The following is a 26,002-nucleotide window of genomic DNA, read 5'->3' on the forward strand; positions in this document are numbered from 1 at the left end:
ACCACGAAGGCGTCTCTTAGAAAAAGACCAGTTATTTCTATACGGGTAGTGTTTTAAATGGAGCGTTCGACATTTAAATGGAGTTTTGAACTGAAATATCCATATTAAAGATTATTCATTGCAGTTCACAGCCCTGTCCTTCTTAATACCCCAAATCGTCTAGTTTCTGAGCTAAACGCCCGCAAGGATGAGCAAACTTTTTTGTGAAGGGTGCTTCAAGGTTGCCCAGACATCCATAACGCCGTAATAACGCCATTCAAACCCCTCCCCATCCCACCGGCCACGCGTCGTTTAGGTCAATACAAATATAATTGTCGAGTCGTTAATATCTGGCATTCGTGAGCACGATTCCGGATACAGCTATCGTCAATTGCCTCTTAATCAATCTTGTGCTAGCTAGGCAAAGTTTTAACGCAAGTGGTTATTTGGATGAGAGACCTTTCGACCAGTAATGACCATTGCAGGGCTATAGAATGAAGGAGACTGGAGAACGTTGAGACGGGGCTACACTGGCCACGGGGACCAACCGCTGAGCTTTAGCCTGCAAGTACCACATGAAATGTTAGTTTCCCACACGAATTACTTTTTGTGCTGCATGACCCAATAGCTTCTATATTCTTCCCGGTTATTACAGACTTAATACTTGTAAATGAATCTGATATCGCCATAACCGAGTTTGTGAATACGAGGAGGTACCTCAAACACGCGAATAACTGTGTACGTACATCGCGCGAAAAGGCCAAAACACCAGTACCCAACGACATTTGGTTCAGCCCACATTAACAGCGCCGCGCATTGACCTGGGTCGCTGGCACCGCGTGCCATCTCTCAGATTGAAGGGCCACAGATGTGTGCTGTTATACAAGCATTCCATGACTCGGTCACTCAGTGGCGTATTGATGAGTGTATTCGCCAGATATAAAGATTGTGTTCCTTAGAGCAGTCTTCACTACTTAGAAGCATGTCAACAGTTAAAAATGGGCTTATTTTCATCATTTCTGACGCGTGGCTCATAGCTTCCGGTGCGGATCATTTCAAGATATTGAACCAATTGTATCTGCCAGTATCTCCCTCCGGTATCTCCTATGCGTCACGTTTGTCTGCACTGCTTGCTGCGATTTCTCCGCTTGGTTTCGACCATTGCGTTCGACGACATCGTCAGCTAAGTTTTGCGACTTACGAGAGGGATCGCAAGACCTCCCTCAGATTGATGCTGTTCTCGAGATTTACAATAACACACAGTGAATATTTTAGAGCGGAGAATCTGCCAACAGAATTTGTACAGATACGGACGCACATACGTGCATAAGGTGAAGTTTGGGACATGCTTCGGAGTGGGGATTGTTGCACTGGACTGTGTCTGCGACGTTTTTCACAGTGCCTTTCATGCATCTTATGACTCTTGGGAATGCTCACACTTTTTAATTGTTATGATTTGCAAGGTTGAACAGGGTATTTCCATCTGGATAGCTAACAGCCTGCACAATATGTGGGGAGATTACATAGGTTAGGATATTGGAAAGATGAGCTTACAGCAGATTAGTTGATGGTGCAGATGCTTGTAACTGCCTTCAAATGATGCACAAGGTCTCATGGTTAGGTTACACATTGTGGGGTTGATGCCAATGTCATCAACTAGGGAAACTGGAATGTTGGTTATGCTAAATAGTTAGTAGTTGGTCAGCTCTGTTTTGAAGGTTTGTATTTCCAATAATATCATGTTCCAGATTATTACTTTTCATCAAAGTTAGGTTTCTCATCACCTCAACATCACTGTTTATCTGGTTTTCCTTGTGTAGTAACCAATTCACCCACTAGTATAATGCATACCTCATTTAACCTGCCCATTATAGCTACCTGTATCTTGTGGGAAGTAAATAATATGTACAACCTTATTTGAGCTGTAATTTGTGGCGTTGAGTGTGCTGTGGGTCATCTAATGCTGAAAGCTGTTTGTGATTTACTTAATACTAAATGTGTTATCCCATAGTTTTTCTATTCATAAAATATGTATTGAGATACTTTTTCTTATTATGATTTTTTTCTCCTTTTTGTTGCTGTATTTGCTTATTGTAATTCAGTAATGTTTTCTGACATACTATGTGGTGAAACTGTTCACAAAGGTTTATGTGATGGTGCTGAACACCATGAAATTGAGAAAAATGTGCTGATTAAGCCTTCTCAGGGCCTTAATTAGTTCCCACTGCCAGTATGCATAACCCAACATCCATTGGCAGCTGGCAAGGGTATTAGACCATAAGCATAACTGCATGCAAATGACAGGGAGGAAAAGAAGGCAAGCACATCATTTAGAGCCTCTTTTATGTGTGCTTCTGTTTGGGATGTTCCATGGATGGCTTTCCCCTGCAAATTATGCCAAGTAGTCACATTTTTTTCAGTGGTAGATGCTATCTCATACAATGTGAAAACCATTTTGGTGTCAAGTTACACAAATATGCTAGAATGGTGTGGATTGTGCTAATGCTGGTGCTTTAGGCATAGCAAAATTATGAAGCATCCAATTATCACTTATGGCTTCCATGTGAGGGATGGGGATGGGCTCAAATTTCAGTAGAGCGATGATCCATGATTGCTGATATGATTTCTGCGGTCACTGGTGCTCCATGAAAGGATGCACAACAGCATGTACCATGCTCCACTTTTCATTGAAAGATGTGTATCACTTGGGAAAATATATATGTGATGCATATTTGATAATCATCTTCATTTTTGCGAATCTTTCTCAAGTTATGGCCCTTTTCTGACTTATGTCACACCCTCATTGCCTTAAGGGAGTTTTGAGTCTTGAGTACTGTCAGGCCATCTTCTTGTCTCAGTTTATTGTACTTATTGTACTATTGTACTTTTCTCAGTTATTTTGTACTTACATAGTTTTGAGAACTTGCAGTATGTAAAGCATGAACCATGCTCAATTACATAGAAGTATTGTTTTGTGTCATGGAAGTGATGAGTCACTAACATTACAGCAGAAGACAATGCAGTGGTGGCAATTTAACACACGTTCTGGTGGGGGTCAAATTCCCTCCCCCCCCTCCAAAGGTTTTTCCGGAATGGTCTCCGAACAGCGCGGCGTAACCGCGCCAAATTTTGGATAGCTGTAGACAAATGAATGGTGGATCGTTTGGCGTCAGAAATTTAGATGCACTTTGTATGGTCACTGACTTATGGCAGGTCAAAGTCAGGTCATGGTTTCAGTGAAGGCAATTGCTAGGGAATCGTTCCAGTCCAACAACAGAATGTTAGCTGAATCCAGACATCTCTGAGATGCTTTCTTAGGCAACACAACAATGGAATCAATGCATTGCATTGACTTGGGGTCAAATATGAAGGTCAGATCAAGGTAAAAACCAACATGTTTTGTTTCTCTATGGCTTACTGTATGGGGTAGTTTCTGGTGCTCATTTCACATTTATTGATAACAGGAACCACATTATACACCTGCCATGGACTTCCTAAAGGTCAGCATAGGTCACTGACATAAAATGACACAGGTCAACATTTCGTTTTTAGGAATATACTGCCTAGTGCAATCATTGTTTATTCAAATGCAAAGCTCAAAACAGTCTTGTATGATTTTGGTCACCATGACCTTCAAAAGGTCAAGCAAGGTCACTGAAAGACTCAGACTTTGACCAGAGTGAGTTCACATACATTCCAACACACCCTCTGAATTTGGTGTCTCAAGCCCTCTTAGTTTCTGAGATCTCAGGGAGGTCAAATTGACCCCCACCTGAGCAAATGATATCCAACCGGTCACCCAGGCGCGTGTCAACTCTTGCTTGTGATTAGTTGTAGACTGAAATGCTAGTTTTGTTACAGAAATTGTCAGAGGAAAACTGTGGTTTGTCACAGAAGTGCAGTTTATTTCTATTCTGGTTGCGTCGAGTTAAGGCTGGTCCCACACGTGCTGGTAATAACGACCATCATCAAACAGGATCGGAAACTCCAAGAATTTGTGACGTCTTTCATGTGTAGCACAAACTGTCGGCCGTCGCTTCTTTGCTCCGTGTAGATTGTTTGACTACGAGTGATTTTTTAGTGATGGGCAATCGTAGCACAACTTGAGGAGGCAGAATTGAGAAACTATCGCTATTTGGGCATCATTTTCCACCCATATGGTAAACTTCTGGGACAGTGGTTTGTGTGAGCCGTGTATCCGATAAACCATGCATATTATAAGAGCTATTTGACATTTCAGATCCACCATGTCAGATGGTCAGGAGTTCTGCCTGCGCTGGAATAACTTCCACAGCAACTTCCACCTGTCGCTGGACGCTCTACGTGGGGATGAAACGTTCACGGACGTTACCATATCGTGCTCCGGCAAGCTGCTCAGGGCCCATCGGGTCATACTCTCCGCCTGCTCCTCACACTTCAAAGACATCCTCAGGGTAAGCTAAGGGAGGTCAATAGTAGTCCATGCACTGCTCTAGATTCATGTCACGGGTAATATGTGAAGATTGTGCTCTTGTCATGCGCAGAGCGAGGTAATAGCTGAGGCGCATTTTACGCGAGAAGCTGCCATCCCTCCTGTGCTATTGAAAAGCGAACGAGATAATCTTGGTATGGGCTCGACCTTCAGCAGCCCACATTGCACTTGTGAAAGACCTTTTTTTAGTTGTAATTTTTAACACGAAGCCTATGGCATAGATCTGGAGTTTGTACTTTTTTCGCTCACAAAATTCGGTGAGATAGCTTCGGAGATAGATTTTGGGCCGACAAAAAAGTTTTGAAAGCTATGAAACATCCTTGCCTCACAAAAGAATAAAAAGATGTGGGGCCCGAACTTTTTTGAAACAAGCATTTTTTATTTGCATTTGGCATTTTGAACATTCTCGAAACAATCATTGCATTTCTATGTGCCAGTCTGTACATTCACAGGAGACAGTGGAATGGTGATCGACGCTGGCGACGTTATTAGGCTGGCCTGCATCTGCAGACGCGTCGAGTGGTCGTGTGGGCGACGTGACTGACTGTTGTGGCGCGCGCCCGGCAGGCAATACCGCCGCAGCAGCACCCGGTCATCGTGTTGCCCACCGTCGAGTGGGAGGTGATGCAGGCCATCCTCGAGTTCATGTACCAGGGCCAGGTGAACGTGCAGCAGGCGCAGCTGGGCGTCTTCCTGCAGGTGGCCGAGGCCTTCTCCATCCAGGGTCTGGCCGACGAGGAGACCAAGAGGAACGCCGATAAGGTGCGCCCGCTGGCCCGGTGCAAACTTGCCGCCCTATCTCGTTTGGTGGACAAGGCGTAGCGGCCGATGCTGTGTGGCGCAGTGTTTTGCATCTGTTCATTGTCAGTAGGTGGTTAAATCGGTGCTGCTGGTGAGTGTTAGACGTTCTAGCACCTTCTTTTCTTGAACGCGTCTTCCAACGCGCAGAACTTCGAGCAATGAACTCCATCGTCATCACCTCCAGAGCGAAATGGATACTTGTTGTGGCGGGCCATTTAAACGGTGACCCGCGTCCTGTGGCCAGAAGGCGACGCCGTCGCGGCCGCCGCCGGCTGACCCCGGTCCAGCCTGCTCGCCGGCGGCCAAACGGCGCCGTCCCGAGCCGGCCCGCGCCGTGCCCTCCACCATCAACATCGACCTGAACGTGAAGTCGGAGCCGACGGAGATGCTGGACGAGCTGGATGAGCTGCTGGAACCGGACGGCGGCGAGCACCTGGAGCCGGTGCCGGGCCTGGAGCCTCCCGGCGGCGTTGAAGGTACGCGTTGGCACGAGGACCGCCGCCGCTCACCGGGCACGGTGCTGGTCAGCTCTGGCGGGCTGTGACGGAGGTGGCGGGTGGGCGGAGTGTGGCCTGTACTGCGACGCGATGTCTGTGCGGTAGGAGGCGAGAGACCTGCTGGCTGGGGCCGCGTCGTGGTGCTGCTGACGCGGCGGAGGCGGCTATGTCGTACTTAGGAGGCGAGAGACCTGCTGGCTGGGGCCATGTCGGGATGCTGCTGGCGCGGCGGAGGCGGCTATGTCGTACTTAGGAGGCGAGAGACCTGCTGGCTGGGGCCATGTCGTGATGCTGCTGGCGCAGCGGAGGCGGCTATGTCGCACTTAGGAGGCGAGAGACCTGCTGGCTGGGGCCATGTCGTGCTGCTGCTGACGCGGCGGAGGCGGCTATGTCGTACTTAGAGGGCGAGAGACCTGCTGGCTGGGGCCATGTCGTGATGCTGCTGGCGCGGCGGAGGCGGCTATGTCGTACTTAGGAGGCGAGAGACCTGCTGGCTGGGGCCATGTCGTGCTGCTGCTGGCGCGGCGGAGGCGGCTATGTTGTACGTAGCTCACTGCCGGAGGCCCAACCGTTTTGGGAAACTGTTGCGTCAGATTTGACGCTGGGTTTAAGGACTAACCGACTTTCTGTGAGTTTTCTGAGAGAGGGGATTCTTGTCCAGGCGTGACTGTCAGCGTGAGCGCCCCCAGCGTTTTTGGGACGCGTCCGCGTTGTGTGATTCCGCGATCGTGACGTTTCGCCTCGGTTTCAGGTCACTCGATGGTACAAGTGGGGCACGGAGACGGAGGAACACCAGCAAGTAAGTACTGCCGTGTGCAACATAAGTGGTGGTCACACGTGCCAATCAAAGCCACTCTGATCCAGCCCCACCAGGCCCTCGGGAATTCTTGTCCTTTAGAAAGGCGTACGTAGTCACCCACGCACGTCCCTGGCCCGTGTCCTTAGTCCCACCTCGTCTGTCGGAGGCTGGGAGGCTGGCAGTCATTGTGGAAAGGGTTTTTGGCTTCGCATTTTCTGAGCGCTGCCCACTATTGGCCTGGGCTGCCCTGCTCTTTACACCACTGGGCACGAGTTGGAGCCATCTGACCCTGCCCTACCGCAACATCTCGCCGCCCGCCGCTCGAGCCGAGGCACCAGCCGCGCCGCCCGCTCTGCCGCGGTGGGCGCGGTCTGGGTGCCGACAGAGAGACCCCACGGCTGGGTGAGGGGGGCGGGGGCGGGTCCCCGCGGTCCGGTCTCAGGCCGCCGCAGCTGGGATGAAGCCTCCCGAGGTCCCCTCAGCTTCCCGGGAGACGTGGGACGGGAGGGGCGGGTCATGACACGCGTTGCCACTGATGGCGAGCGTGCGGAGGAGGGGTCGTGGTTCTCATTTGACGCCGTGTGGTCTGGATCGCGTGTCGGTGGTGATTCGGGCCAGGACAAACGTACCCCTCGCTGCCATGTAGAGCGGCACCGAGTGTTCTGGCATTCGGGAACGCTCCCGTGTTCCCGTGCGTTATGAAAGGGCGATCAGGCGGAGATCAGGCACCGTCGCCACTCGGCTCGGGGCTGTTCTGACCGCGGGCGGCGCGTTCTCGTCGCGTGCGACCGCAGCCGCGCCCTCGGCTGTGTCGTCCGGCCGCCGCCACCGCCGCCCTCGTGACAGCCGCCCTGCGTTGCAGACAGGGGCGGCGCAACGGCGGCGGCGGCGGCGGCGGCGGTCGGGTCGCCGGGCCGGCTGGCGGCGCCCGCCCGCTCTCTGGTGCGCGAGTACTTCTCGGGCGACGGCCGTGACCGGCTGTGTCGGCTGTGCGGCGCGTCGGTGCGGCTGAACCGGCAGCTGTCCACCTCCGGCCTGTGGCGGCACATGCGCGTCAAACACTGCGAGGCCGTGCTGCCGGCGGCGCTGTCGGCCGGCTGGCCCGGCGAGTGCGCCGCGCCCGCCGCCGACCTGCTCTGGGCGACGCCGGGGGGCGCCGCGCGCGCCGACCTGCTCTGACGCCGGCGCGGCGGCGGCGGCGGCGGCGGCGGTCTGTGGTGACCCCAGGACGCTGATGGCTCGGCCGGTCCGGCCGCCCGGGGCAGCGCGCTGACCAGAGCCGTTCGATTAGGGGTACCGATGATGTAGTGGTTCATCTCAGCTGCGCGTGGGGAAACCGGAAGGACGCGGTTCGGGTTCCCGCGGTGCCGCCCTTCCCGCCGGATTGAAAGGCAGGCGACGCGATGCAGTCGCAGCGGCTGCGCGCGTCGCAAAGCCCTGACGACGGCGACGACGGGGCGTCCGGCCGCGGGCGGCTCTGACGAACGTTGGCGCGAAGGGACGACGCTGGCGGTGTGTGCTGCTGCGTCTCCAGCTGGTGGCTCCGTGTGCGGGGCTGACTGGGGGTGTGGTGGCGACGAAGGCCGCCGGGTCGTGTGCTCAGGCAGTCCGTGACCTCCGCTGGCTGTGCACCCGCGCGCAGTGCGTGCTGTGTGCACTGTCATATGACGTACATTATGACCAAGTACCAAATACTTTTTATGATGCTTTGTCTTCACGGTTATGGAAAACGTGCTGTTTTAGTTGAATATATCCACAATCACATGCTGGCCGTCTTTCTGAGATCAGTGACACTCTTTACATGCTAACTTGCCATGCTGAGTAGTCTATCGTTTCGTATATGAGACAGAAATACCAGTTCATGCGATCGAAAGTGAGTGCGGTATGCCCACCGCAGCACCCGGAGCGCGCAGGAGCGGTCCGCGGGCCCCGTCCAAAGCCTGGCTGGTGACGGAGGCGCGGCCTCCAAGCGGTCCACCGCGGCGCCGTGCCGAGCGCTGCTCTGGGACGCGGCTTCGCGGTGGTCTTTCCGAGGTTACGGCCGCCGGAACGGTTGACGGCGTTCACAGCGCCTTTGACGCCGCGTGCGGCGGCACGCTCAGTGGCGGTCGGAATCTGGCAAGCGGAGAAGTCAGCTGCCCTGGCTTTCCTCTAGGACGGTGTTAGGCAAAGCATGGATGATGCTTCCGAGTGTTTCTGACTGACCGACAACTGCACTCTGCGTTGGTAGGGCGGTGGTGCCCCCCCCCCCCCCCCCCCCGTCCGTCCCCTGTCATCGTAGCATTTTGCATTTCCCGGTACGATCCACCCGTATGGAAAAGCCTGACCTCAGTCGCCATGCCACTGGGTATGATCATTGGGATGATAGCGTGCTTCCCTGGCGACCCGTGGCTATGAAGATGGCATGGGGACGGCAGATCTCTTGTTTTCTGCGTTAGCTCTCGATTACAAAAGAGCATTGAAATACGCTTGTGGAGAAGTTGTGTTATGGGTCGTCGCGTGCGAGTGCTGCCAATGGCGACCAAGTGAGGCGACTGTCTGATCGCTTGCGTGGATTCGCTATATTTTACCTCAAGTCGTGATATCCCATTGTCCAGCCACCGGGTCGGAGCTATTGATGCCAGTTGATGCTAACTGGTAACCACTCGGGTCACTCATTCATTTAAGAAAACGCTTGACACCTGTCCAGAGGCCAGATTATGTCACAGTCACAGGTAATGCAATATACCTCTCATTCAGTCAAAAGTGGATGACGCTTTCGGAATATGTTACAACTGTAATAGCAGCCATGTAGCTTTGGAACCAGTGCGATACAGCAGTTTTGATCCGCGAGCACAACCCTGAAGGAAATCTCACGGGTCTGGGGCCGAGCTAGTGATGTTCTAAGCCCCAAACGGTGACGGGTAAAACGCCGGCTTGGTTTTCACCACAAGCAACATGTCCTGGTCTCGCCTGCGCAAGATGACGGCGCCGATGGCGCGTACTTTGTCGACGGCGCCAGCGTCCTGGTCCAGGTTGGCACGGATCGCAGCTGCGTGTCGACCGAGCAGTAAGCGTCGGAGCGTTCGGCGTGCGGTGGCTGCTACAGTCGGTCACCTGGGTCACTGTAGTCTGGCAGAGGTGAACTGGCGGCCCGGACCAGTCTGGCAGTGACCAGTCACCAGTCTGATCAGCTAGTGATCCAGGTCAGTGTCAAAGTCGAGGCTGCCTTGGGTGGAACCATGGTCGCCGGTCAGTCCATCAGAGGCGAGCCGTCAGTCCCCGCCCAGTCTGGCGGAAAAGGGAATGTGACCACGGCCAGCGCGCCAGAGGTGTCACTCTGCCAGCGGTGGAACTGCGCCCCGGTCTGTCGGGAGCGGTCGTCAAAAGTTGGACATCGACACCGCTGCGCCGGCTGCGGCTTGTTCCATCTCCCGCGCGTGGTAACGGCTCAGCGCGTCGCTGGGCGCCGGGTTCGCGATGGTCTGCGGTTTGTGCGCTAATTTGCGGTGGTCTGCGGTTTGTGCGCTGGTTTGCGGTGGTCCGCGGTTTGTGCGCTGGTTTTCGGTGGTCTGCGGTTTGTGCGCTTTTTTGCGGTGGTCCGCGGTTTGTGCGCTGGTTTTCGGTGGTCTGCGGTTTGTGCGCTGGTTTGCGGTGGTCCGCGGTTTGTGCGCTGGTTTGCGGTGGTCTGCGGTTTTTGCGCTGGTTGAGATTACTGAGGACGTGGTTATCAGTGCGCTAATCGCTGCCTGCGATTGCAGAGACTATGACGAGCACCAGCTGGTCTGTTGACCCGGAACGTCGGCTTGGACCTTCTACTTGCCATTGGCTAGCCTTCTTTCTGGGATCGCTGAGTCGGTGGCTATCAATGGTTCGTCCACGGCCTCTGACCGTTTGGCTCATCTTGGTCTATGACGGTTTGGTCCGCGGAGTCTGCAGCGGTGGTCCTTTTGGCACATCACGCCGATGGTTGGTCTCTTTAGAGGGCTGGTCTCTCGATCGGAGTCCATGAGCGCTGGCACGTCCACTGCCCCGGGTTGCTGTGTCCGTGATGGTCGCTGGTTGGTCCGCTGAATCGACGGCGCCTGCTGGTCGTACGCTGCCTCGCGCCGTCAGATCTCTGTAGCCCGCCGCCCTCTGACGCGGATGTCTCCCTTGACTTGCCGCTGGTCTGGGCGCCGGGTGCCGGTTCTGCCGTTGGGCTTCTCCTGCGTCGCCGACGGGCGGCCGAGTCCGCGCCGGCTGTCGCCGCGGCGGCGGCGCGCCGTCTCCCGCGCCGGGTCGACTGCCGTGACGTGCGCGACCCGTCTGTTGCAGGCGCGGCGCGGCGCGGCCGGTCCAGACTGCCGCCCGTCTGGCACTACTACAACAAGCTGTCGGAGTGGTCCGCCTCCTGCCGCTTCTGTCAGCGCGTCATCCGCGGCGCGCCCAGCTCCAGCGGCAACTTCTGGGTCCACCTGAGGCGGCGGCACACGGCCGAGCTGCTGCTGCTGGGCGGCGAGCACTCGGCGCTGGCCGTCCGCTGGAGGGACGCGGCCGCGCGCCAGCCCGGCCCCGCTGCCCCACGCCCGCAGGAACTGGCCGAGGACCTGCAGCAGCACCCGCTGCCGGTGCAGCGCTGAGGCGGCGCCGGCTGGGGAGTGTCGGAGTGTCGGAGTGCCCGGCGGGACTCTGGGCTGGTCACGGGGCCGCTCGCCGAGCCGGTGTGGACTCGGCGCCGGCCGGAGGAGCGGAGGTCCGCCTGTGCCGCGCGCCCGACGGTGCTCACTGCGCCGCTGCTGCCGCCTGGTCCCGGGGCCGCTCGCCGAGCCGGTGTGGACTCGACGCCGGCCGGAGGAGCGGAGGTCCGCCTGTGCCGCGCGCCCGACGGTGCTCATTGCGCCGCTGCTGCCGCCCAGCGACGGCCGAATGAAACTGGGCGGACGCTTTGACGTGTTCGCACTGCCAGCGGTGACGTGGCTTGACGCAGCAGCATTCCTCCCGCCTTGTTGCGTAGGCCTGCCGCATAACACGGCAGGCCTGCTCTGTGACCTCTTGGTAAATTGTGCATAAACTTCCACGGATGTCTGGAGATACATGCTGCGTCCGAAGATGACTTTTATGAACGCACATCTTTATCTTGCTTGTATTTGCTTTTGAATCGCCGTGCATCTGTTCGGAAAAATGTGCGGCTTTCTTGGATGTCTGCTCCAACGATCTCCTGGAATTTATTTTCGGAGAGGGGTGATTTATTCTGAAGCCCATGCATTGACAGGTGGCAAACAACGATTAAACGTGACGGACAGACGTGTCCGTGGATTACCTTTGTATGGCTATCTGGTAAGTGAGAGCTGAACAGCGGGCTTCAGTGGTCATAGCACGTGGCACAAACAAGCTATAATCGTTTAAGGTACGTTGGCACCAGCATGAGCATCAGTCGTAACGCGTGATCCCGACGCGACGGCCATCGTTGCCGTAGCGCCGCCACAAACGGGTAACGTTTTAGAAATTGGGTACTACATTACAACCATTGCGAAAACTTATTTGATTTTGTGTTAGAGGGTGCTTCGCGTCGGTGCCCTTGTCTTTATCTCATGTTATGACGTCCAGAACGATTTTTTCGACGGTAACCCGCTTTAGCCTCGGGGATTTAACGCAGGCCTTATATTTTCGGCTCAGGACAGTGGTATCTTATTTTTAGTATATGTTGTCTACAGCACGATTTGTGATATGAATGATTTCTTCGGTTATTGTCCGCTCGGTTTTCTCAAGTTGTAATATTTAACACAATGATCTTAGAGACACTCCATACCTTTAATGCACAACAATTTAATGCGCCGACCACATCTGCCAACCACTTAGAGCTGCGTGAAAAGATTAGCCCTTCCGGCTGTCATAGCCTGGCAGCTCTCGCCGTCAGGTCCGTCTCTTTGACCGCGGCAGACAGGCGTCTTTCAGTGTCCATCACATTGCTGACGACCCGCGATAGCCGCTCGTTTTCAGTGTGCGCTGACAGCCAGCATGGAGCGGCGCCGATGTCACTGATCTGGGGTACAGACGCATTGGCGCTCACTGGCATACTGGAGACAGCTGGGTTGAAAAGACATGCTGGCGTTTCAGCGCCTGGAGGACTGTTACAGAGCTCTGGACGTGCTCGACCGGGACAGGCCTTTGCAACTGTTGCGACCCTTCTGTTTGCTATGTTCTGTCTGGTCGGGTTGGTGTTTTACCCCGGAGGCTTTAACGCTGGGCCACCGCATTGGATCTTCATTTCCAGGATGAGCCTGGACTCAGGCACCTGTGATGTCAGTGACATATATGCTACGCACGAGTGTGACTGAAACGAGACTGGAAGCTTGATGTCTATAACCGTTTTTGACTTGGCTACCTATGACATCAGGAGAAGCAATATCATGTGACTTTCCTAGCGCAGAGCGCGTCCGGAGCTGTTTCTCTGAGTTGCCGCTAGATGTCTCGTGGAGTAGCTTACCGCAGGACCCCCAGATATCGCCAGGGGTGTGACGCGGCGAACAGCTCCTCTGCGGGCTCCACTCTGGGGTGCGGGACTCCGAGCCAGCGCGCCGCCAGGGGTGCCGCTGACGCTGCAGCGCTGTTGCCAACACATCGCATGACTCCACCGCGCGCGGCGAGTGTCGCCCCGCCGCCTCGCTTCCTCGTCGCCCTCTAACCCCGAGGTGGCTGCGCTGTGTCAGCCCTGGTCGAACCCGCCAGCGGCCGCTGCTTCAGCCCCTGGGGCATTCTTGGCGAACAGAAGAGTCTGAGGTCAGGGTATTGTGATGCGGAAATGACTGGCCTGTGTGCTTTTTTAACACGCACGCGTACGGCAAATTTGATTCATTTTCAGGACTTGGGACGTGATTGTCGTTGAGGCGCAGCAATGGTCGGGTAGATCTGGTTTCGACATATTCTGGTTCTGCATGAACAATAATAGCACTGAATATCTTCTACAACGTCTGTACCACAACGCTTACTTAGGCCATCCACCTATTCAGTAATTCAAAGACATCGGCCCCAGCTTCCCGTCCCAACAGCGTTTCTGTCCACTGGGCTGCGGAGTCTCGTGCGCCGGCCGGCAATCAGTGACATACGCCCACCTCGCGCGCGCCTCTGCCGATCACCCCTTAGGTCGCACTGTTCCGCCACAGCACTCGTAGCTGGAGGTTCACTTCACGTAGGACATCCACGTCACGCATAGGTCTAACTTATCAGCTTAAGATGCATGTTGCTTCACGATTGGTATGCGCATTTAGGATCTGGGCTGATAGAACAAAGTACCGAGAATGCACTGGATGGGAAGGTGGGGAGAGGACTTCATTGACAACGCTTTTGATCGTTTAAGTGTTCCCTTCTTGGGGTATTATCATCTGGTGTACCAGACGACCAGGCCGGACTGCTTAAAAGCACCGGCCAACGTCACCGGATATCTGACCGAGCAGCCATAGCCGAGAGCCGCCGGCCGAGACCGGTCTCAGCGCCCTCCCGCGGCCGCCGGCGCGTTCATTGAACAAGTGATGGATAAAGTGTACCCTGAGCGGGCTGAAAGCCTATTAGCGGACGTGACTTCGTTACACTGAGGGGCGCCTGCTGTGTCTGCGGTCCTGGCTGGGATTACAGCAGGCTTCTGGACTGCTGCTGGAGCCGTCGGCGATTGGCTGGGATTGCGGCTGTCGGCGATTGGCTGGGATTGTGGCAGGCTTCTGGGCTGCTGCGCCAGCTGTCGGCGATCGGCTGGGACTGCAGCTGTCGGCGATTAGCTGGGGTTGCGGCAGGCTTCTGGACTGCTGCTGCAGCCGTCAGCGATTGGCTGAGATTGCAGCTGGCTTCTGGACTGCTGCTGCAGCTGTCGGCGGTCGGTTGGGATTGCAGCTGGCTTCTGGACTGCTGCTGCAGCTGTCGGCGATCGGCTGGGATCGCAGCTGTCGGCGATTAGCTGGGATTGCGGCAGGCTTCTGGGCTGCTGCTGCAGCTGTCGGCGATCGGCTGGCATTGCAGCTGTCGGCGATTAGCTGGGATTGCGGCAGGCTTCTGGACCGCTGCTGCAGCCGTCAGCGATTGGCTGAGATTACAGCTGGCTTCTGGAGTGCTGCTGCAGCTGTTGGCGATCGGCAGTGTGAAGCCGATCACGGTCGGGCTCAGAGGAGAGCCGTGGTAGTCCCTGTGGATATTCGGCAGACGGTCAGTCGTGCCTTGAAGCGTTCTGGGTAACCTCCGGGAATGAGACCCACCCCTGTGCTGGCATGCTGTTTCCTGCGAGCTCTGACTGCCGATCGGGGAAATGCCAACGAAGAAGAAAGAAAAGTCCGCTTCGGCCGACACGTCATCCGTCTTCCCGTTCTTGCGACCGCGGCTGACTGGGCTGGCCGTTGCATCGCGCGGTGACTCTCGCTGGGGATCTGGAGCCTGGACGCCTGGTGCCAATCTGCCAAGCGGTTTTTCTGTGGCATCACAAATGGTGGCACTCAACAAGCTCGCCTCCCCGCGCTAACGAAGGCTATTTTTACTGTTTGAGGAGTAGTTACTGACCCAGACGAAGTAGGACTACACCTGCAGGTGCCAGCCCGTGGGTCCTGCGCGTCGTCGGCTTGTTGGGTCGATGTTAAGCACCCCGTCTCGAAAGACGTGGAAAGGACGATCGGCCCTGAAATAGCGCAGGAATATCGAAATGATGGCAGCTAACATCGCTGCATTGCTTACCGACGCCGTAGTTGGCATGCTCGTTAGGGTCCCAGCCCGCATTTTTGCCGTGTTTTAGCGTGGCGCAGTCATTAAAACTGGCAGCACGTTCGGGGATCCGAACGTCGTCTATTCTTGTTGGGCGTGATAAATTAGATGGCGCCGAGTGCCGATCCAGTTCAGCGGAGACGAGTGCTAACGCGCCTAACATCTTCCGCGAAACACGCGAGAACAATATGCAATATGATTTCTCGAGCGGAACTAAAAATGCGTTCGCATAATCATCCAGAGATACGGGGAAGCGAGGCGGCAGCGGCAGCGGTACAGGGAAGCGAGGCGGCAGGTGCGGCGGTACAGGGAAGCGAGGCGGCAGCTGCGGTAGTACAGGGAAGCGGGACGGTAGGTGTGGCGGTACAGGGAAGCGAGGCGGCAGGTGCGGCGGTACAGGGAAGCGAGGCGGCAGCTGCGGTAGTACAGGGAAGCGGGACGGTAGGTGTGGCGGTACAGGGAAGGGAGGCGGCAGGTGCGTCGGTACAGGGAAGCGAGGCGGCAGCTGCGGTAGTACAGGGAAGCGGGACGGTAGGTGTGGCGGTACAGGGAAGCGAGGCGGCAGGTGCGGCGGTACAGGGAGGCGAGGCGGCAGCTGCGGTAGTACAGGGAAGCGAGGCGGCAGCTGCGGTAGTACAGGGAAGCGAGGCGGTAGTGGCGGCGGTACAGGGAAGCGAGGCGGCAGCTGCGGTAGTACAGGGAAGCGAGGCGCGGCAGCTGCGGTAGTACAGGGAAGCGGGACGGTAGCGGCGGCGGTACAGGGAAGCGGGGCGGCAGTGGTGGCGGTACAGGGAAGCGAGGCGCGGCAGCGGCGGCCGACCGCCACCGTCCGCGTGATCCATGCTGACCTATTTTGACCTGCCACGGCGTCGTCTGCAGTGGCGCTCGGCCGACAGCGGGCCGACGTCGACGCGACAGATGACATCAACGCCGGCGGAGCGCGGCGGGTCTCCCCACCTGGGCGGCGGGTCTCCTCGGCCGGGCGGCGGCGGGTCTTCCTCGGTCTGGCGGCGGGCACATCTGCATGCGTTGGCGCTCCGAGACGCGCGTCGAAATGTCCCAGGGAGCGGGGCCGCGGAGGTGGTTGAGTCCCGCCGGGAGGTCCTGAGGTTCGCTGGCGATGGATGAGCCAGCTGCCGAAGATGCCGAGCCAGCCCCTGAGGACTGCTAATCGAAACGGAGGCAAACCGCCGGCGTGGTCGACGATGCAATCTATCTGGCAGGAATTTCTTTGTGGAATGGGTTCAGGTTGACAAGTCTCACCCTGCTGTGATCAGGATCGAGGGGTGTCTTTAATTGGTCTGAGTCGCGCATCTCCAGTTGACTCGTTGCTCACTGTTGCACAGCCGCGGATGGCAGTGCTGACAGATCACTGATTCTTCCCTCCCGCGCCTAGCACAATCCTGCTGTTGTGGGGGACGCAGCGAGGGACGAACTAGCACCCGAGAATCACGAACTCGTACTGAACGCGCTCGTAGTGCCCAGTCGCTATCACCGAGCTTCGGCTGGTGACCTCAGCCGTGTCGGTGCTGACCAGTGACCTGAGGCTGACCTCTGTGACCCGAAGCTGACCGCTGTGACCCGAGGCTGACCGCTGTGACACAAGACTGACCGCTGTGACCTGCGGCGCCCCCTGGCACCCGATTCGGTCGCGCGTGCTGCCTGACCGCGCTTGCCAAGGACCGCGACCTGATCTAAGAGACACGCGACTGCCATTATTGGACCGGTCGGTCGGAGCCGAGCTCGAACGGCGGCGATATTGGTCGTCTGTCAGCAGAACAATGGCTGCCAACGGTGCCGTGCCGTTACGCGGCCGGCGCATTTCACAGTAACGTCGGCCATAGTTAGTTTCACACCGCCGGTGTGGCTAGTTCCGTAGGTCCGGCATAGCAACGTCTCACATCCGGATCACATCCGGGCCACATCCGGCTCACGTCCGGTTCACATCCGGCTCACATCCGGCACAGTACCGCCACACGTGCTGGTCAGCATCGTCAGACGTCGCGCACAACGCCGTCGTATTTGGGTTGGTGCCGTCGGACTTTACTACAGTACCGCTTACAGTACCGCGGTACGAAGCCGGTTTACATGCAATACATGTCTGGCGGTGCCGTCACACGCTTGGTGTAGTTACACGACTGTATTGTCAAACACAGCCGTCCGGCTCGGTACACCCACAGCACTCTTTTAGCACGCGCCCGGGTGGCCGGCTAGATACCCTTCGCCCGAGTGGGGGGTCAATTTGACCCCCTGAGATCTCGGGAACTAAGAGAGCTAGACAGTAAATTTACAGGTTGTGTTGATCTGTACGTTACGTCATTTAGGTTAAAGTTTGAGGTCCCTAGGTCGTGACCTTCGGGTCAAATAGGGTCAAACAAGGTCAAATTCTAGGTTAGTCTCCAAAGTGCCCCCAGAACCTAAATAACTGTTTCTAAGCAAAAGGTCGCATGCTCATTTAAGGTCAGTGACCTTTTGTGACCTTTTGAAGGTCATGGTGTCCAAAATCATACAAGACTGCTCTGAGTTTTGCATTTGAATAAGTGACAAAGATTACGTTAGGCAAAATGTTTCTAAAAACAAAGTGTTGACCTGGGTCATTTTAGGTCAATTGCCTATTCGGACCTCTAAGAATTCCATGGAAGATGTATAATGCGGTTCCTACTGTCAATAAATTCGAAATAAGCACCAGAAATTCCCATACAGCAAGCCCCAGAGTAAAAGAACAGGCTGGTTTTGACCTTGGTCTGACCTTCATACCTGACCTTAGGTTTAACTTAATTTGCTTATTCAATATTTGTGTTGCCTAAGAAAGCATCTGAGAGATGTATGGCTTCGTCTAACACTCCGTTGTTGCATCAGATTGAACGATTCCATAGGAATTGCCTTCGCTGAAACCTTGGCCTGACTTTGACCTGCCATAAGTCAGCGACTGTACGAGGCACATGTAGATTTTTATACCAAGCGACTTGCCATTCATTTTCTACAGCTATACAAAATTTGGCGCGGCCGCGCCGCGCCCTTCGAAGCCATTTTGGAAAACCTTCGGGGGTCATTTTGACCCCCACCCGAGCGCGTGTTAAGACAGTGGTCCGGCACAACAGCCACTGCAGTGCCCCGTTGACCAAAGGTCGCAACAAACCCGACACCCATAAACGCGACACCAGTTACTTTACAAGTCCGCGCCTTTGGACACCAATCACTAAACAGTGACCCACTGCCAGCAAGGCCGGCAGCAGTTACGCACTCAGCAGCGATCCGGACACTGGTCATCCCTCACCAGTAGCCTCATCCCCTGTAACACCGATTGCCAGCACCAGTAGCCCCACCCCCAGCACCACCGACTTCACCAGGAGCAAGCACGGCGCCTGCGACTCCAGCTCCAGTGCCGTAGCTCCCGAAAGCCTGGTGCGGGTAACCCCGGCACCAGCAACCAGGAACCACCACCCTCACCACCACCACCGGGAACGCCGGTACCAGGGGCCCGGACACCAGTAATTCTGCGCCGGATGATTCCGTCAGCAGTCATTACGTCACCAATACATCCGCCATGGGAAGCGCCGTCACGAGTCATCACGGCATCGACAGCCCGCGTTACGACAGAGCCCCCGTGTCCGGCTCGGCCCGCGGGCGTAGTGGACACCGATCGGCAAATATAGCGCCGTCTGGCAGCCAGAGGCGCCCGAGATAAGGTCACGTGACAGAGGGTGATGGATTGCATTGAGTAGCCGTTCTGGTAGCCCAGATTTACGAGATGGGTCGAGGATTCTTTCACCCTGTTGTGCGAGCCTGATACGCTTAACGAAGATGGACCGTTCGGGCCTTGTTGCACGGGGATTGCACGACTTGTAGTTGCTGGCTCATCGTAGCCATCTATGCATAACCTATATTTATATCAGACAGCGGCGCAGGAGACTGTATGCAGGATACCGAATATGCTACGCCGAAGTGGGTATGCCGCTAGCGGTGCAATGTTGATCCTAGCCTTAATTTGTTCATTTGTTTACGTTCATCCGTTGTTGATCTACTTGCGTTTAGTATGACGGTACACTTCATAGCTTAAATTCATCTGCACTAGATAATTCTCGTCCCCGCGTCCTCAACTGCAAAGGAAGTGCATGTCGATAGTTCAGCTCGAGCGTCCGCTTTCGGATTCGCCCGCCCGTATCGCGGTGGGTTCGAGCCGCCTTGGGCCCTCGAGTTTTACCCCTGGCTGGTATGGCCTGCGGTGGGTGGCATTGGGCGAGCTTAAGGCCAGGTGACGTCAGAGGGCAGGACCGACCGAGCCGAGCATTGCGGTACGTTTAGCTTTCGCTGCAAAATTCTGCCATTGACCTGGGATTTTACGATCGGATGGTAGGGCAAAGCCTCACGTAACAAGCACTGTTTAGCGTGGGCCCTGATCTTAGACATGTATCTAATCAAAAGTTTGTGGCCAGTTATGAAAAAGGAATGGCGGGGGTCGTCGGTACAAACCCCATGTGCTCAGTGTGCTCAGTGTACTCAGTTTCGTCGTTTTCCGGCCGGCCGGTCGCCGGCCCTGCTCGTCAGCTCCGGCCGACCCTGACCTGACCTCGCCCCGCGCCCTCTCCGGCAGACTTCAAGCGGCGTTCGCGCAGTCAGGTGTGGGAGTACTTCGAGCGCGTGACCCCGATCGACGCGCGCTGCCTCGTTTGCCAGCGCGTCTTTCGCCAGGGCGTCACCGGCAACACGACCAACCTGCGCGTGCACCTGCGCTCTCACGACGTGCACGTGCGCGCGGTGACGCCGGGCGCGCTGGGCGGCCGGGCGGGCCCGCTGCGGGGTCTGGTGGCGGGCGCGCTGCCCCCGCGCCATCCGCCGCCGCCGCCGAGCCGCCACATCCAGATCCACACCGAGGACGGCTCCGTGGTCGACATCAGCCAGCAGAGCCTCGATCAGGAGGCGGGGGCGCCCTGCGACGTCTGAAAGTGGCGACGGTGAGGCCGCTGAGGGGTCGGCCGATGGCGTGGACACGTGCTGTGCCGTCGCGCCCGGGCGGCAGACCGCACTCTGCTATATCACGGGAGCGGGTGTTGGACTGGTACGGGGTGAGGTGTGTGCGGGCTCCGGCGAAACCCCGGTCGGACGACACACGTGCACGGTATTCCGACCCGTGAGCCGTGATTGGAGCGCTGTTGAGCCTGTAAGGGTGACTTGGCGGCTCGTGTTGAAGCTGACACTACGCGTACCTCGCGCTACAACCGTGGCCCAATGCGCGCTCATTACAGACGAGAGCTTAACGATGGTGTGTGCGTGTGTGTGTCCACATGTACCAATCTTCAGCAGGCTCTGTCGACTTGGCATGCTGTTATGACTGCTATAGGCTTAAGTACCCTTGGAATGGCTGGCGCGTCTCGTTTCATTTCCGTTAGAAATGCCATTCCGTCTAATTCACTGTTGGCTGAAATGGCTCAGATTGTGCAGCCAGAGTCGGGCCGGGCCATTGGCGCCCGCGCCCGGCTCAGGCCAGCCCGCTGCGCAACCGGTGCGTGCCGCGCCCTGCATGGGCCAACGCGCGTTCTGTGAGCGGGCGTCGCGTCCGTCCACGCTCCCTGCTCCAGGCGGCCAGTGCCACTCCGTCGGCCATTGACGCGAGCGCCTCTGCCCAGTGCCACTCCGTCGGCCATTGACGCGAGCGCCTCTGCCCAGTACCACTCTGCCGGCCATTGACGCGAGCGCCTCTGCCCAGTACCACTCTGTCGGCCATTGACGCGAGCGCCTCTGCCCAGTACCACTCCGTCGCCCACTGACGGGAGCGCCTCTGCCCAGTACCACTCCGTCGGCCATTGACGCGAGCGCCTCTGCCCAGTGCCACTCCGTCGGCCACTGACGGGAGCGCCTCTGCCCAGTACCACTCTGTCGGCCATTGACGCGAGCGCCTCTGCCCAGTACCACTCGTCGGCCATTGACGCGAGCGCCTCTGCCCAGTACCACTCTGTCGGCCATTGACGCGAGCGCCTCTGCCCAGTACCACTCCGTCGGCCACTGACGGGAGCGCCTCTGCCCAGTGCCACTCTGTCGGCCATTGACGCGAGCGCCTCTGCCCAGTACCACTCTGTCGGCCATTGACGCGAGCGCCTCTGCCCAGTGCCACTCGTCGGCCATTGACGCGAGCGCCTCTGCCCAGTGCCACTCGTCGGCCATTGACGCGGGCGCCTCTGCCCAGTACCACTCTGTCGGCCATTGACGCGAGCGCCTCTGCCCAGTACCACTCCGTCGGCCATTGATGCGTGCGCCTCTGCCCAGTACCACTCTGTCGGTCACTGACGCGAGCGCCTCTGCCCAGTGCCACCCTGTCGGCCACTGACGGGAGCGCCTCTGCCGGGGTGGTGTTGACGTGTAGAGTGTTGCTCATCGCTTGCGGCAATGATTGCTGTCGAGGGTTGGCTGTTGTAGTTTGAAGCTGCGTTGCTTGTCATCAGTGTGACGTTTGGAAGAATTAATACAGGTTGCAAACTTCCGCCTTTTTGTGGGGTTTATGGAGCAAGCAGTGCAATTAAAAATGAACAAAATGGAGGTCGCGCGACAAATTTGTTTTTTGCCCTGACCCCAAGCTAATAAAACCTTATCCTTCAAGTTGCCTCTGAACGACACGACTGACGACGGGAGTCACGTTATTGAATGTGCTTGCTTGGCGTTGTCTGGGTGGTAGGATGTAATTATTAAAGTGTATGCGATAAGATAGATTCCGCCTTTCGTCGAAATCCCGGCACTTTGTCATAAAGGAGGCTCGGTGCCTGAGATTTTCGCCGAAGCAGAGAGCAATAAGCCGACCTATTACTACGATATTTCGAAGTAATGGGCAGTCGGCCTGCTTCGTAGTCAGCTCTTAAGCTTTGCTGGGCCGTTCCTGTAAGATACGCCTCTTTCCGCTGGCGAATCCGGTGCCGTCAAGGCACGATGTAAACGGCTTGTGTTCATTTTACAAATATACGTAATTTTGGCCAGACATTACCATGTTATCCCAACGGACGAGTTCTCACCAGGTATGAATGACATCCATGAATCAGAGCCTGAAACAATCCAACCGTGCTCCGACCCTCTGCATGGAGCGGACTAGCAATCAACTGCGAGGCTGCCAGGCTCTCTGTCGCAAGATCAACGGGTGAACGACTTCCATTGAAAACAAGCAGCATAGGAAGTCCAGGCCGGTGGATGAATACGCGTTCAAGCTTTGTATAGCGGAATGTATTCTGGGCAGCGAGCTTTCACAAATGCTTCCGGGATGTGCTGAATACAAGACCTTGTTCATCCTCCAACAGGAAACTCAATTACCCGTCACAGAGAGGTGGATGACTGGCTGGGTGCCCGCAGTTCTTCCAGCACTAACCAGTCCTTTCATTCGATACGCCCTTTCAAATCTCGAGCGGCAGCCGCCGGGCGAGCGGCCCAGAAGGGCCCCTGGGAGCAGCTGGCCAGTTCGCCTGCCCGGTGCCTGGACCGATTGATGGCGGCCTCTCGTGGACCCGCGGCCGCCGGCCGACCGCCAGCCTGATTGATAGCACGCGCCGCGCTAGATCGACTTCAGATTTCTCGCCGCCGCGCCAGATCGACTCCAGATTTCTAGCCGGCGCGCGGGTCGCCTTCTCCGAGCGCAGCGTTCCGTATCCGCCGACATCTGCAGGGCCTCCGGGGATTCTCCGGGTCGCGATCTGAAACTGAATCACACCTGAGCCTTCGTGGTACGCAATCAGCTGCTCGTCGGCCCATTGATGTAAGCCCGTGATCCGACCCGGCTTGCTATGCTTGGAAGTCTTTCCGTGAATGGCCAGAACTTTGCGCCTACTCGAGTGGCACTGAAGCATATTCTCGCTTACTTCCGGGGTTTTCATTTTTAGGGAAGATGGTTCTTGATGCCAGCAAGGGAGGTCTTTAGCTGCGGGCCTTTTGGCGTCATGAGTTATTATGCTGGAAATAGCCGACCTTCAGTATATCACGAGGTAGCTTCCTGGGTGAAGGGAGATATCGAGCAATCATTTGGATATATTATGAGAATACTCCACGTTCCAAAGAGGTGTTCATCAGCCTGCCGGAACAGATAGCCGTCGGCATTGAAGCATGTTTATGAACATGCCGGCCACGTTCAAGCAAGTTAGTTTTACAATCAGCTCAGCGCGTGCTCCTTTTTAAGGGCACATACACGGTAAATCTGACTTAACATACACGTTAAATCCCACTTAACACGCACTCTAAGTCTGGCTTAACATGCACGCTTCATGTGACTTCGACGAAGGGCGCAAACAGGTTCGTACTGGGACGACCGAGAAAATGTCGAATTGGCACCGACAGGAAAACTTCAGCCTGGGCTTCATCCTCATCGCTCGCCGACCTCAGCGTGTGTGTAAAGGCCCCTGCAACACCTCGCCGATTGGGTGCGAAAGTCGCCGCAGATCCTGCGGTCGTCAGCTGCTGCGAATCAGAAGTGCCGCTCGGAAGCTGGCGGGCCCCCCAGAGAGCCGCTCAAAAGTTTTAATGTGGTGCCTCCTCAGCCCGGGAGCACCTGACGACGGCGGAATCTGCTGCGAGTGTCGCGGAGTTCTGCCGTTGTAGACAAGAGGTAGTCCCCAACGTTACGGCGGCGTCCGATCCCCCTCCCCCCCCCCCCCATCCGCTATATCGGTTTGGGCCGGCCCAATATTGTTGCTGGAATATTTCAGAAAAATAGGAGCCTTTGGCTATTACACACAGCTTAGTTGTTGACCATCATTTGATGGTCATGATCACTACTGTAATTAAAGCTACTTAGTACTTTATTAATGATGCAGAATTCAAACACGAATACTGACGTTTGTCGATGTAAAGTGGCTTCATTTTGTTCAGATATACACATTTGGGAGAAGGCTAGGTGACTGAACCGTTGGCCTGCTCCCTCCCCCCCCCCCCCCCCCAACGAGTTACATAAGTTTCAGGACCTGAGAGGCACCACTTTTCAGCTTTTTTACACGCGCTTTGGGGCCTACGGACTTCTTATGTGGTATCTCTAGTCCAAAATAGATGACCTCTATGGAATGCAGTTGATTGTACAGACAGTTTTCAAAGTGGTAGTGGTTCCTTAGAGAAGTGCTGCGAATTTGCGTGAAGCTGAGTTTTTTCCAGATCTTAAGTCGTTTTCAACTGATCCAGTTGTGGGAGCGGTGTCACGTGATTCCTGTGTCCTGCACCTCTCACCAAAATCCCGCGATTCTGATCTCAGCCCACGAAATTCCGACGTGAAAAGTGTCAAAAGCTCCGCCATACGTGCCAAACATTACAGCACGTTAAACTTTCGCAGCCAAAGTCTGCCGTCGGCCTGGAATTGTGCGATCGGGTGTTAGCGGTCAGGCATTACATAACAAGCACTGCTTAGCGCGAGCTCTCATCCAAGAGATCCATTCATTCAAAGAGTTCGGATAGAATCGTTAAAATGTAGCCTCCCGTAATGCGACGACGGTGGCCACCGTTCGACTCGCATTGTCGGGTGCAGCGTGTCGTCAGCGCCAGGGTGTAACAGGAAACCGTCGCGGCTCTGGCGCCTCCAGCGCGAGACAACCCAGCAGCCAGCTAACGCTCCGATTATCTTGAGCCGGGCGTTGTAGCAATCAGCTGGGGCTCTGATGATTTGGAGCCGGGCGTTACAGCAGTCAGCTGGGGCTCTGATGATAATCTGGAGCCGGGCGTTATAGTATCCAGCTGAGGCTCCGATGATGATCAGGAGCCGGGCGTCACAGCAGCCAGCTGGGGCTCCGATGATCTGGAGCCGGGCGTTATAGCAGCCAGCCGGAGCTCTGATGGTGATCTGGAGCCGGGCGTTATAGCAGCCAGCCGGGGCTCCGATGATCTCGAGCCGGGCGCTGACATGCTGCAGCGTGAGCTTCGGGCGACGCGATTCACCACTCGTGTTTTGGTCGTGTAGCGGCTTTGCGGGCATGCCATGCCGCAGCGTGCCTCCATCCTCCTCTCAGGCGGCCGCTGTGGTGCCGCTCAGGCGGCAGGCTAGAACGTCCAAACTGTGGTGAGCGACCACGAGAGACAGCGATGGCGAGGAATACGGCAGGAATTTGTGCCATCGCACAGGATTCTAAACTGGACGACCGCAAAGATGCATCAAGGCACGAACTGGAAGCAAAGGGCACTAGTGCTGACGGCTGAACCAGGCCGTTTGGTATGAGTACAGCTAAAGCTCACGCTTAGCTGACCTCCTATGAAAAGTTCATCGACGCTCAAACACCACGATATATCTTCCGCGCACCAAAAAAGAGCGGGGCTGTCACCGAGCGCTCGACGACGCGGCGACGCAGCTGGGTGTCCTGACCCGTGTGATTTACCCGTCGAGAGGAACGAAGTGGATGTGCAAGCTGCGAAATCTTCCCAGACAGCATGAGCCTACTTTCGGCTGTTTTTCTTGGAGGCGATGCATGGCGTGTTGTGTGCTAAAGGCGACCAACAGAAAACTTCTGGCATCCAAGAAGAGCTGCAAGCACATGCCGCTTTGAACACAGCGGCAGACGTCCTATTTGCCATAACTTGTTTATGAAGTTGACAATGGAGGACAATGTATTTGGCTTTACACCATGCGAGGACACTCCGGACAAGACCTGTCATTTTCGAATCCACCATAGGAGAGGTGAGTTGTGACACTATGCCGTGGCACGTCACATTTGATGACCATGAGACAAGGGAGGAAAGGGCAAAGTGTGGCAAGTTTTCCCCGATCCAAGATTTGTGAAGGAAGTTAGTGATAACCTCAGATAGTGCTAA

At 56.1% G+C, this 26,002-nt stretch overlaps 2 protein-coding genes across 2 annotated transcripts; both read left to right on the forward strand.

Annotated features, from left to right (window-relative positions):
• The first annotated feature begins 4,226 nt into the window (after positions 1–4,226).
• LOC119096508 (longitudinals lacking protein-like) lies at positions 4,227–5,795 on the forward strand. Its single transcript, XM_037219417.1, has 3 exons — positions 4,227–4,412; positions 5,018–5,212; positions 5,496–5,795. Exons 1-3 carry the CDS (start codon positions 4,227–4,229, stop codon positions 5,793–5,795), a joined length of 681 nt encoding a protein of 226 aa, XP_037075312.1.
• Positions 5,796–6,498: 703 nt separating this feature from the next.
• On the forward strand, positions 6,499–20,863 carry LOC119096955 (uncharacterized). Its single transcript, XM_037219958.1, has 2 exons — positions 6,499–6,547; positions 19,842–20,863. Exons 1-2 carry the CDS (start codon positions 6,508–6,510, stop codon positions 20,189–20,191), a joined length of 390 nt encoding a protein of 129 aa, XP_037075853.1. The 5' UTR covers positions 6,499–6,507; the 3' UTR covers positions 20,192–20,863.
• The last annotated feature ends 5,139 nt before the right edge of the window (positions 20,864–26,002 follow it).

The sequence above is a fragment of the Pollicipes pollicipes genome, unplaced genomic scaffold, assembly GCF_011947565.3.
Source record: "Pollicipes pollicipes isolate AB1234 unplaced genomic scaffold, Ppol_2.1 Scaffold_4295;HRSCAF=5057_pilon_pilon_pilon, whole genome shotgun sequence".
Classification (NCBI taxonomy): domain Eukaryota; kingdom Metazoa; phylum Arthropoda; class Thecostraca; order Pollicipedomorpha; family Pollicipedidae; genus Pollicipes; species Pollicipes pollicipes.